The sequence below is a fragment of the Oncorhynchus clarkii genome, chromosome 26 (genome assembly GCF_045791955.1).
Source record: "Oncorhynchus clarkii lewisi isolate Uvic-CL-2024 chromosome 26, UVic_Ocla_1.0, whole genome shotgun sequence".
NCBI classification, from domain to species: Eukaryota; Metazoa; Chordata; class Actinopteri; order Salmoniformes; family Salmonidae; genus Oncorhynchus; species Oncorhynchus clarkii.
The window spans coordinates 14773575-14785604 of NC_092172.1; the positions used below are offsets into that span (position 1 = coordinate 14773575).

Consider the following 12030-nt stretch of genomic DNA (forward strand, 5'->3'; position numbering starts at 1 on the left):
GAGATGTACTGTGGGTAAACACCCAGCAATGTGCAGGTATCCCAGTCTGACATATTGCCAGGCCAGCAATATCTCTGGCTATAAAACAGTGCCCTCCTCCTCCATGAAGCTGAGTGGGTAGTAGTGAGCCACGCCATAGTGTGTGTGTGTGTGTGTGTGTGTGTGTGTGTGTGCGTGGTGAGTAATTGGATTAATATCCCAAAGTAGGAACCACAACACATCTGGTTGGCATGGGATGCTCTAGTGCCAGCATTAGGAAACTTTTCCCAGCAGCACTGAGTGAGCGATTTGAGCATGTTCCAGTTGGAGCTTTATGAACTGTAGGAAAAAGCAGGTACTGCGGTTCCTCTCCCATGAGTCAGCTAGTATGGTGGAAAAAGCCAAGGTTTCTGCTGTACTCGTGCTGTACTCGTGTCCACTAGATAACTAGGTGGGTATGACTGGGAAGTGAGGATGAAATGAACCCGGAAAGACACACTGTACAGTGAGGCTGCTTTGGTTGTCACAGTGTGTCGTAAATAAACCACAGAGACTCAGTTCTGTAATGGTCCTCAGGCCCAGGAGCTTGTTTCCACTCACCTGAGGTGATGTGGCTTGGCCCTGTAGCAGCCCAGGGTTCAGGGTGGTGGTGGGTACTGGACACGGCTGCCTGTGTTTGCTCATCACAGCCCAGTCATGCCGGTTGTTTGCACAACGCCTCCCACACACTGTGGGAAACATCTCATATGGCTGGCGGATTGGGCTGGGAAGGATGGGCCCCTGTGTGTGTGTGAGAGTGTGTGTGTGTGTGTGTGTGTGTGTGTGTGTGTGTGTGTGTGTGTGTGTGTGTGTGTGTGTGCCCACACAATCAGGGAGTGTCACGTCTATTACTGGAGTCGTTGAGAAATGGCCTGAAGAGTACAGCCCTGCAGTATACACACAGCCCTCTCTGTCTGCATGGCCCTGACTGCAAGTCTCAACAAATACAACAATGTAACAGAGAGGAAAGGAGAGAGGAAAGGAGAGGAAAAGGGAATCCGCAAAATATGATTATTCCATCTTCCGGCAGCCCCATCTGTAATTAGCTGGTGGTGGTGCACGTGAAGAATGGCCCAGCTGATAGCTTAGAACGTGTGTGTGTGTGTGTGTGTGCGCACATGCGTGGGACTGTGGGGTCTGCTGCACGGCTTGCCCACACACGAGCACACACACACACACGAGCACACACACACACACGAGCACACACACACCACACACACACAGTATCTCTGCAGACTTCCGCAGGCCCTGCTGTAAGCCAAGCCAGTAAAAACAGAGGATTATGGATCAGACTTTACAGGTTAGTAAGTCATGACAAGCACCTCCAGCAGGTTCATAAATCAGATGGGGAGACTCCAGGGAGAGGGCTGGATTACACCTTATACACACACACACACCTCTGTCAGCGTAACCGTTAGGAAAATGCCTGTGTAATAACCTACTCTTTATCCTAGGCCACACATCATACATTTCACACTGTGTGTGTGTCGCACAAGTCAAACAAAATAATTATGGCATTACAAATCCAGCAAACAGCTATTTCTTATTAGCCCACTTCCGAATTAGTCACCATTTTACCCAAAACCCATGAAATCACAAACTAAAGACAATCTACAAAAACAAGGACTGTAATAATGTACACTCACTCCTAAAAGTGATTATAACAAACAATCACTTGAGGCAAACAACAAATGTCTTTGCTCAGTGTTTAGTGCTACGCAATTATCAATCTGATTCCTAAATGCTAAACAATCAACAACTCACGAGGCCATTAAAATGAACAAAACATTTTGTCCCGCCGTCTGTTGAAGACAATAGAGGTTAAAACTACTTATCCTGCAGCAGAAGTATAGCCATTTAAAATATAGAACACAACGTTGAAATGAAAGCAGAGTTAAGTTAGCAACACAATGTAAAGGGCTTAGAGTTATCGGAGTATGTTTCTGGAGACACACTGAGCACAGAAAACAGGGCACAAGCTAGCATCACAGGTGGCATGGAAACATTCAAACCACTACACGCTCATGGCCGCAATGGTGTGACAGTTTCCTGTCCTCGTGGTTATAAGAAGGAATCGAAAAAGAACATTCAGAACGGTCTAGAGTTGGGCAAACACACCATAACAAACACACACTAGTATCCCAAAGTGAATAAGACTAACATGCATAGTTGGAGTTGGCAGCGTTTGTCAGTGCAGCAAATGATGAATCTGATGGTGAACTCAATGAGGCATACAAAAGCCGTTCTGAATGGTTGAGAATGGATGTACACATGAAGACCAGAACTGCAGAAAACAACCAAGTGGTGTCTACCACCCCAGGGAGAAGACGACTGTACAGACTGGCTGCTTTGTGTCTTGGGTTGATGTGTATCCTACAAGATACTCTCAATATCACCCTGCGTCTCCTCTACAGAGACTCTTCAGAGACTAGCTACATCAACATGACCAAAGTAAAAGACCAGTTACAGGTTGAGAGAGACGGTCTTCAGACAGAGCTCCCTGTACTGGTGTTGAACAAGCCTTCGATGGAGGCGTTTTTAAATCCAGTTGGTACTACATCTCTACTGAGAAGAGAAACTGGGAGGAGAGCAGGCGGGACTGTCTGAGGAGAGGAACTGACCTGGGGATCATAAACAGCAGAGAGGAACAGGTATTTGTAAATGGATTCTGGGAAGTCTGGATTGGTCTGACGGACAGAGATGAAGAGAGGATCTGGAATTGGGTGAATGGCACACCGCTTACCACTGGGTACTGGGCAAGTCGACAGCCTAATAGTCATCTAGGACGGGACGAGGACTGTGCTGAGAAATGGCCACATCCTTCTTCTGTAGAAAAAAGCTAGCATGATGCACCATGCAGCGAAGTGCATTTCTGGTCCTGTGAGAAATCGGCCTAGACCGAACTAAAACTTCAAACCCAACTAAAGTTAAACTCAAGTCAACTACTCTCGAACAGGATGTCATTAATAAAGACATTAGTGCTAGTGCTTAGTTACACAAATGAATAATGCTAATTAATTGCGCTTAAACATGCTCTGTTTATTTCAGTTAGGGTATTGTCTATGTTCTCTGTCTCTATCTGTAGTAATTGTGTGTCAAAACTGTCATTTTCAAGTTGAATTAATAAACTGTATAACTCTGAGATGTATCTCAGACAAACTTTTCTTCAAAAGTTTGTTCCTGTGAGTCTGTATGGCTGTGAGTCTGTATGGCTGTGAGTCTGTATGGCTGTGAGTCTGTATGGCTGTGAGTCTGGTGCGTGACGAGACTCCGGGTTTGAGTGGTACAGACAAATTCAATCTATGGAGAAACATGAGACTGCATTTTTGGCTGGAGTCGACAAGCAGAGAGGGGGGGGAGCAATAAACCAATATTAATAGAAACCAGTCTGATTTATCAATGATCCAGTGCCTCTAATTAATTAGATACACATTTTATATGAAACTACGATTCACACGCCTCTAAAGGTTTAAACATTACAGTCGTTTTTATGTAGCGGTAAGCCCAATGCTCTTCAACAGTCTATATAAATGTGGTCGGTGTGAATTAAAGACGTGCTCTGTCGGAAAACCATAAATAGGAGGGCTAGGATAGTTGTTGATTTGAGTATTACAGCCAGTCGATGCACATCAGTGAGGTCCAGTACCAGTGGACAGTAACACTGCCAGGGAAAATCTATTTCAGCCTGGACACAGACAAGACAGACAGACAAGACAGACAGACAAGACAGACAGACAGAGAGAGAGACAGAGAGAGAGACAGAGACAATAATTTCTGACCAGGCCTCACTACAGTAAATCCCTCCACTGCCATACTGCAGAGGTGTGGGCAGTGGCTCGTCTCCCTCTCCTGCCACAGAATTGTAGGACGCTAGCCTGACAAATATGCTCAACAGTGCCAGAGCTTTGGCAGGACATTGGTCAATCAGGGGGAACATAGTAATTACACTGTCCATAGACAGAATACAAAGAATGGGGCCAATACAGCCATTTCAACCATCCAGTGTAATCTGTGTGTATGCGTAAATAAAAGTCTACTATTTGACACTTGCTTGATGAAACAATCACAGTGAATCCGTTCTTCAGTGCTCTGCTAGTTTACTGTGGTTATCAACAGGATGGCAGAAGTGGGCTGAATAAATCCAGAAAACAGCATCATTTCAAATGCTCCCTGACAGCTCAGTCAAAACAACAGCAAAACTAGAACTGGCAATCAACAGAATAAACTACAAGGAATACGCCTCTGAACAGTCTCTGAACACAGCAGAAATAGACATGGCCGTCAGTAAAACTGTATGATCCTTACAGACAGAGGGAGCTTTATTAATCGTGGCAGATATCTTCTTCTGATGAATGAGAAAATGTAAATGGACCAGTAAGTTGTGTGTCAAAAGGATCTCCAATCTGATGCAGATCTGACGACGTACACAGACATGAGTTACACACCGAGGACATTCATACAGATATTTACTGATGTAAAGTTTATTCGTGCTGTGTTATTATGTCTTACAATGTGATTGCTTGATTACTCTGATTGCTCGCAATCCACATTCCTATCAACCTTGTTGATTGGAAATAAAAGGTTTCCAATTCAAATGCAGAAAAAGGGCTTTATAGCAGAAGCCTGGCAGGGTTATGACCCTGTTTTATTACGGCCCTCTAAGCTTCATCCACATGGGTAGGAAAGACCATAAACCAGAAGTCTCTGGCCACATTAACCTCTCTAGGCTAGGGGGCGGTATTTTCCCATCCAGATGAAAAGCGTGCCCAAAGTAAACTGCCTGCTACTCAGGCCCAGAAGCTAGGATATGCATATTGTTAGTATAGAAAACACTCTGAAGTTTCTAAAACTGTTTGAATGATGTCTGTGAGTATAACAGAACTTATTTTGCAGGCGAAACCCCGAGGACAAACCATCCAGGAATTTTTGGTTTGTTGAAGTGACAGAGCTTTCAATGAGTTTTCTATGTGAATCTAGATTTCTAAGGCACTTGCTTGCAGTTCCCATCGCTTCCACTGGATGTCAACAGTCTTTAGAAATTGGTTGATGTTTTCCCTTTGTGTAATGAAGAAGTAGGGCTGTTCAGAAGGAGGGTCGACTCTAGTGTACTGTTGTGGTTGGGGCGCGCGACCTGAAAGCTCGCTCCACTTTGTTTTTATCCGCTATTGAACGCAGTTTATCCCGTCTTAAATTGTATCGATTATTTACGTTAAAAAAATACCTAAAGTTGTATTAGGAAAGTTGTTTGAAATGTTTGGACAAAGATTACAGGTAATTTATTAGATATTTTGTAGTCATGTTGCGCTAGTTGGAACCGGTGTTAATCTGGATCAAACACGCCAAATAAATGGACATTTTGGAGATATAATGACGGAATTAATTGAACAAAAGGACAATTTGTGATGTTTATGGGACATATTGGAGTGCCAAAAGAAGAAGCTCTTCAAAGGTAAGGCATTAATTATATCGTTATTTCTGAGTTTTGTGTCGCGCCTGGCGGGATGAATTGGATTGTCTGTGTTTGTTCAATGGGGTGCAGTCCTCAGATAATCGCATGGTTTGCTTTCGCTGTAAAGCTTTTTTGATATCCGACACCGTGGCTGGATTAACAAAAAGTTCAGCTTTATTTTGAGATATTGCATGTGTATTTTCAAGAATGTTAAATATTTACAATTCTGTAGTTTGAATTTAGCGCCCTGCACTTTCACTGGATGTTGGTCAGGTGGGACGGTAGCGTCCCATCTAGCCTAGAGAGGTTTTATTCAGCAGTGAGAAAAGGTCAGGGTTGAAGGTCAAACCAGTGAAACTGATGAAGGCGAGAGGTTGTCAGGAGGGCCATTAAGTCCTAGCTTGTCATCAAGGCATGGAGCAGAAGAGGGGAGGGATGGCCACAGTAAAGTGGTTCTGCCATTACACTGGGGAGAGAGGGCGGGTGAGGGGACGGGGAGGAAGATGGAACCCAACATGGGAGAGGTCAGGACCTTCTAATCTCTTATAAAAACGCCTCATCTTCTGAGCCTTGACATCCCTAATGGAACAGACCACTTGGTGACTGGTCCAAAGCTCCAGAATGTTCAGTGAGGGAATATGCTAACCGCAAGATTCTCCTTTAAATATCTTGGAATTCTGTGCTTGTATTCTTCATTCTTTGTTGATGTTGTTCTGTCCTCGCACACTGCATAATCATGTTCATTTTGACAAAGTTGTGGTGAGTAGGGTTTTTGCTGAATCCTAGCGTTAGCAGAGCTATTGTTGTCTCAAATCCATGTCTTCTTTCAGAGCAGTACGGTTGTCACCGAACATGACTAGCTCAAAGAAAAAATAAATCTAAAGGCCTGTCTTTCCTGAAGATGTATTTGCTGTGGAGGTTGTTTTCACATTACCTATCTGCTAGTAGAATGTATTCTGTCTATTTAAGAGCAAAACAACTGCATTCAATTGTATTTCTGATACCCAGCTCTCCACAAAATCATTTTGTGGTCTACCGCATCTGTCATGTAGCATGCCACGTGGCCATCTGACCAAGTTAATTAGTGGCAAGCCAACAAACATAAGGTCAGTTGACATATGGTCAAGTGACATGCTAATTAATTGTCAACAAAGAAGCAGCTTCCATATGCAGACATGATGAAGGCTAAGATGCATTACTAGACATGTAACATGTAATTCCACAGAGAGGCTGAGGTTGAATGGAAGGCTAATCCAAGGTACCAGACAGTTGACTAACAAATACGGTCTGCTAGCAGTCATATTAAACGCCACACTAAACCCAAACAGAGAGGTGAGTTAGCGTGAGTTAGTAAGAGGTAGCGGTAGCATTGCTTTGCACTGCTTAGATTTTTTAAAACTTTGCTCTGCTCTGCCTTGCATGTTACCTCAGAGTGTGACGCCTCTGCCCTCGGGCTCAGCTGGCTCTGGCTGACAGCACCCGGTCAGGGCACCCACCCAGGGTCACGGGAACATTTAGGGTAGGACTGAGCTCTCTGGCGGCCAGGCAGTCGCTCCAATTACAAAGCCACAAGTCCTCAACGGCTGACCAGGGGGATACACGAGTCCCATCTCCCAAACGTCTGGAAAGACGAATGAAGGTGGCAACTGATAACTAACAAAATTGTATGCACTCACTACTCACTCTGGACAAGAGCGTCTGCTAAATGACTAAAATGTCAAATGTAATGTGCCGAGGTTTGAAGAGCCCAGGGGAGAACAGAGTACTGATCTACCTGCCATCATCTTCTGGGCCTCATAGGGCTCCATGTAGCCATCGTTCTCTGTGCTGGCCTGGGTCACCTTCTCGGTGGTGGCCTGGGTCCCCCCGTCCTGCTCCGCATCAAACGGGTCTGCATAGTCATCCAGGATAATGAGCTGGAGGGAGAGAGGGAGGGAGGAAGGGGATGAGAGTAGGTGAGAAAAGATTAGAATACATTTAACTGCTCTGTTAAAAACCACAACACATTCCAGAGCCCAGGGAGTTACATACATCCTCATCTCCTGCCTCTGCAATGTAACTGGAACCTTAGGAGAGGAGTGGAGGTGACCGTATTAGTGATAGTACCCGTCTGGGCTCTGCAGGAACATGTGATCTCCACACGTCACAACACCCAGACAGAAGATTAAGAGCGAGAGAGACATAAATAACAGTCTCTTCCTCCGTATGTCTCAGTTCCACCATCTCCTCTTTAGACTTAGTGCTCTCTTCTACGTCTAATTATACCGTGGCACTCTGACAGTGCCGGCTTTTCAAAAAGCGAAGAGAAAAAGAGGACAGCCCACAACTGGTAAACTGTCTTAAAGAGAAACAATTCTGCAGATGTACAGGGATTTGGCAGCGAGCCATGGCTAATTGCAGTCTTGCTCTCTTTACTAAGAATTTCTTGCAGAAGCTGGCAATTAAGTGGACATCCTGTCCTGAGCCCCAGAAATACAGCCAACTCTTAGGGTATCAAAATGACTGTCCACACACAGTTTCAGCATCTCTGGCCAGGGCAATTTCCTGAGGCCCAAGAAAACTGTTTCCTTCACATACAGAATTCTCTTCCAGATAACAAAGTAAATATTCTCTCCCATCTGCCATGTTGGACAGGGACTCCAAAGAGAGAGGCTGACCAAAGGGGGTTTGGACCAGAGGGGTGTTGGACTGGCTAATACCAGTACCAGTAGGTGGAAAAAAACGGGCTATCTTCAGTTGGGACTCTTCAGAATCAATAGTGGTGCCAATCTGTTCACTCAGCGGGCAGACAGACGGACAGACTGGAGGAGTGTGGGGGGGGGGGGGGGGGGTTGGGGCTGGGTCCAAAAACTGAGAAACAACTCAACTGAGACCTACCCTGACTAAGTCAACACACACATACACAAAATGTGCAGACAAGCATACTGTACATTGACAAGCACACACAGGACACATTTGCACAGACAATCACACACATGCAGTCAAGCACACACACACACACACGCAGTCAAGCACACACACGCGCACACAGGAAAGGAGTCGATTGGCACTACACCCCATGAGTCATACATTAGCAGGAAGGGGTTGGTTTTCATTCTAAATAAGCTCTTCAGTCATCTAGTGGACAGAGCTGGGCAATCCCAGGGTGAACTAGACTACTGCATGCCATGGCTGTACCGGGCCAACCAACCAACTGTCCTTAAACACAACCACAGCCCTTCCTCCACACCCTTCTCAGGAATACAGCCCACAGGGGAAGACACCTGCCAAGCCTCCCAGGCGGGGACTTTAAGGGGGAACCGAGGAATCCAGTACAGTATGATCCATATCTAAAGCATTTCCCCAACTCCAGGTTTTCACACCACCTGGGAAAGCACCGTCCTTCTCCTTCTGATCCAGTTTTGATTTCACTGAACAAGATAAGATACGATATACAAAACTGAAACCTTTCAAAGTGCAACGTATTAAAGAGTGAAAATATCACCTTGGATGATGCAATAGGGTAAGAGGAGAGGATGATTTATAGGAGGAAGGCGGCATATGCTCCAACAGATCACCTACACAAATCGGTAGATTAGTCACTAGACATGTTTTAAAATTTAAAAAAACTTCAATGTGCTTCATACTAGCTACAGTGTGCTATACACCGATGGCCTGCCTGCTGCTTTTCCATCCGTTTTCGGGACATAACATAAGTAGGACTAGTTTGCCACAGCGTAATTATGGGTTCCTCCTCTGTTTTTCTTAAGTGATATTAAAAGAGGAAATGCATCCAATGCAAACACTCTTTTGGCTTGTTTTTCTGCCACAAATATAATCTCCCGCACAACTTTAATTCAACTCAGCCAGTCAGGTTACAGATGTTCCTGTCCCTGACACTGAAGTATTCAACAGTTACAAATGGCATGTTTCCCCTCACATGGAGTATCTTTATCCACTTCACACTATATACCACCTTCGGTCTGTGTCCATATGAATACAGTAGCACAGCCCAAACCAGATACTAAGTCATCCTGACCAAAACAGGGGAGTGTGTACTGACAGCCAGTCTGACTGAACACATTCCATGTGGGAGAGAGCAAGAGAGAGAACCTCAGTGCATTAAGCTGCCTCTGTAGGGCAGGCAGCAGTGTACGCCAGGAGTCGTCTGTGTGTCCACGTGGTAAACCCAGCAGAGAAAGCCTGGTTTAGTAATTAAAGGAAACCGTGCCTTATGACTGGCATGCCTTCAACCCCATACTTACTATATCTTAGTGTATATGAAAGTAGATATTCAACGACTCATGTCAGTGCCCTCCTCAGAGAGGGCACGATACCTGTCAGTAGGACAGTTCTACTCTCCGTCCTCATTCGACACCTTTCCCGTGTTAGTGAACTGCCACAAAGCTGTAGCTAGCTTGACGACGGATGGCCGCCGTGCCCACAAACATTATATTATATTATTGTGTGGTCCTGTCATCAAACAGCAGGGACAAAAAAAGATTTATGTATTAAACGAAGTGGAAAAGAACATTGCAATCAAGCCAGACATACTGTATATTTAGCCCTGTGACTGGTCTTGTTCGCTCAAATCGTTTTTCAGTCAGCCGATGAAAGCTCTCTTTAGCATGTGGTAATGTTGCTGCTGCTGAGGGAGAGAGGAGAGCCATTCTGCTTGTCCTCTGGAGCCTGAAGCAGAGGATGATACCGAGGCTGGTTCTGGATGGCAGCGTCTTGCCTCCCACTAGCTCTCCTTATCGCTTAGTACTAGCTACCCCACCAGATTTTCATATTTTAGAACTAATTTTTTCCCAGAGATTTTAATTTATGTGTCAACAGATTTCTCTGCCTAAGATGCCAAGAAACAGCCTTTAAAAAAACATAGAAAAGAAACAATGGAATGGGCAACCTACTTTCCATTTGATATTTCTCCACATCAATCTAACAGTTCCATATCCATTATTCAGTAAACATTTATTTAGGGGAAACAAGCAAACAACTCAGTGCAAATTAAAGTAAAAGTTGGCAGTTACCACACTACTTGGGTGTTGACTTTCCCCTGCCTTGGGCCACATCTAAAAAAGTATTTGGAGGAGGGGTTCAATTAGTCTGAGTGTTTTTGGGAGTTACCCCTTCTCTGTAACGGTCCCGCCACACTGCACTAATGCTACCCAGCTGGAGGAGTAAGGGAACATGGAGAGAGGGGACCATCAGAGACGAGGCTCTGACTGCCTGCCTGCTTCCCTACCTGCCTTCCCGGTGCCTCCCTGCCTACCAGTTTCCCTACCTGACTCTCTGCCAGCCCACCCGCCTCCAACTCTCCCTGGCGGCCTGCTTGCCTGGGGACCCACCATCTGTCTGCTGGCATGTCAGGGTATGTCAGGACCACAGCCAAGCCACCGCATGAAAGTCAAATTCACCCACAGTGAGTGCAATACTGCAGTGCTTCTAAATAGAGTTCTATACTGTATGTGAGCTTTTCTAAGCAGATATGTAAGCTGTGAGTAGCCTAACAAAGCAACCTTGTAGACTTATGTCATCTCGCCCCCCCTGGAAGGACATGTCACTACACTGCAGCAGCACAGACAGAACATACTTAATGACTCCTGGTGTCGTGCTGAGCTACCAGGTTCACCAGGTCTTACACCTGCAGCTGCTTAGATAGCCAGTCAGTCATAGTACGAGAAATAGCCCCACACTGCTTAAAATACATTGCAGCTCTCAAGAAATGAAATCTATTTCGAATCAGTGTGAGCCTAGTGAGAGCATTATCTTAGGAGAGCGAGTGTAACAGGCACCTGCCACTTGGCATTCCACACAGTTAGCAGAGAGACGGAGCTTCTGAGATTACAATTCAATTGGGCTGCAGTCCTCCATTATTTATTTATTTAACCAGGTCGGCCAGTTGAGAACAAGTTCTCATTTACAACTGCAACCTGGCCAAGATAAAGCAAAGCAGTGCGACAAAAACAACACAGAGTACAGTCAATAACACAATATGTATACAGTGTGTGCAAATGAAGTAAGGAGGTAAGGCAATAAATATGCCAATAGTGGCGAAGTAATTACAATTTAGCAATTTACACTGGAGTGAGATATGCGCAGATGAGGATGTGCAACTAGAAATACTGGTGTGCAAAAGAGCAGAAAAACAAAGACAAATATGGGGATGAGGTAGGTAGTTGGTTGGATGGGCTATTTACAGATGGGCTGTGTAGAGCTGCAGCGATTGGTAAGCTGCTCTGACTGCTGACGCTTAAAGTTAGTGAGGGAGATATAAGTCTCCAACTTCAGTGATTTTTGAAATTCATTCCAGTCATTGGCAGCAGAGAACTGTAAGGACAGGTGGCCAAAGCAGGTGTTGGCTTTGGGGATGACCAGTGAGATATACCTGCTGGAGCACTTGCTATGGATGGGTGTTGCTATGGTGACCATTGAGCTGAGATAAGGTGGAGCTTTACCTAGCAAATACTTACAGATGAAATTGAGCCAGTGGGTTTGGCGACTAATATGTAGCGAGGACCATCCAACGAGAGCATACAGGTCGCAGTGGTGGTTAGTATATGGGGCTTTGGTGACAAAAC

The 12030-nt window shown here is 45.1% G+C and overlaps 1 protein-coding gene across 4 annotated transcripts in view; it reads right to left on the bottom strand.

Annotated features, from left to right (window-relative positions):
- Window positions 1-12030, bottom strand: part of LOC139384945 (SH2 domain-containing adapter protein F-like) — a 131029-nt gene that overhangs the window by 99856 nt on the left and 19143 nt on the right. For all 4 annotated transcript variants that reach the window (XM_071129888.1, XM_071129887.1, XM_071129886.1 and 1 more), the window contains exon 2: window positions 7242-7383. In XM_071129888.1, coding sequence (XP_070985989.1) covers window positions 7242-7383 — 142 coding nt within the window. The remainder of the gene's footprint in view (window positions 1-7241; window positions 7384-12030) is intronic.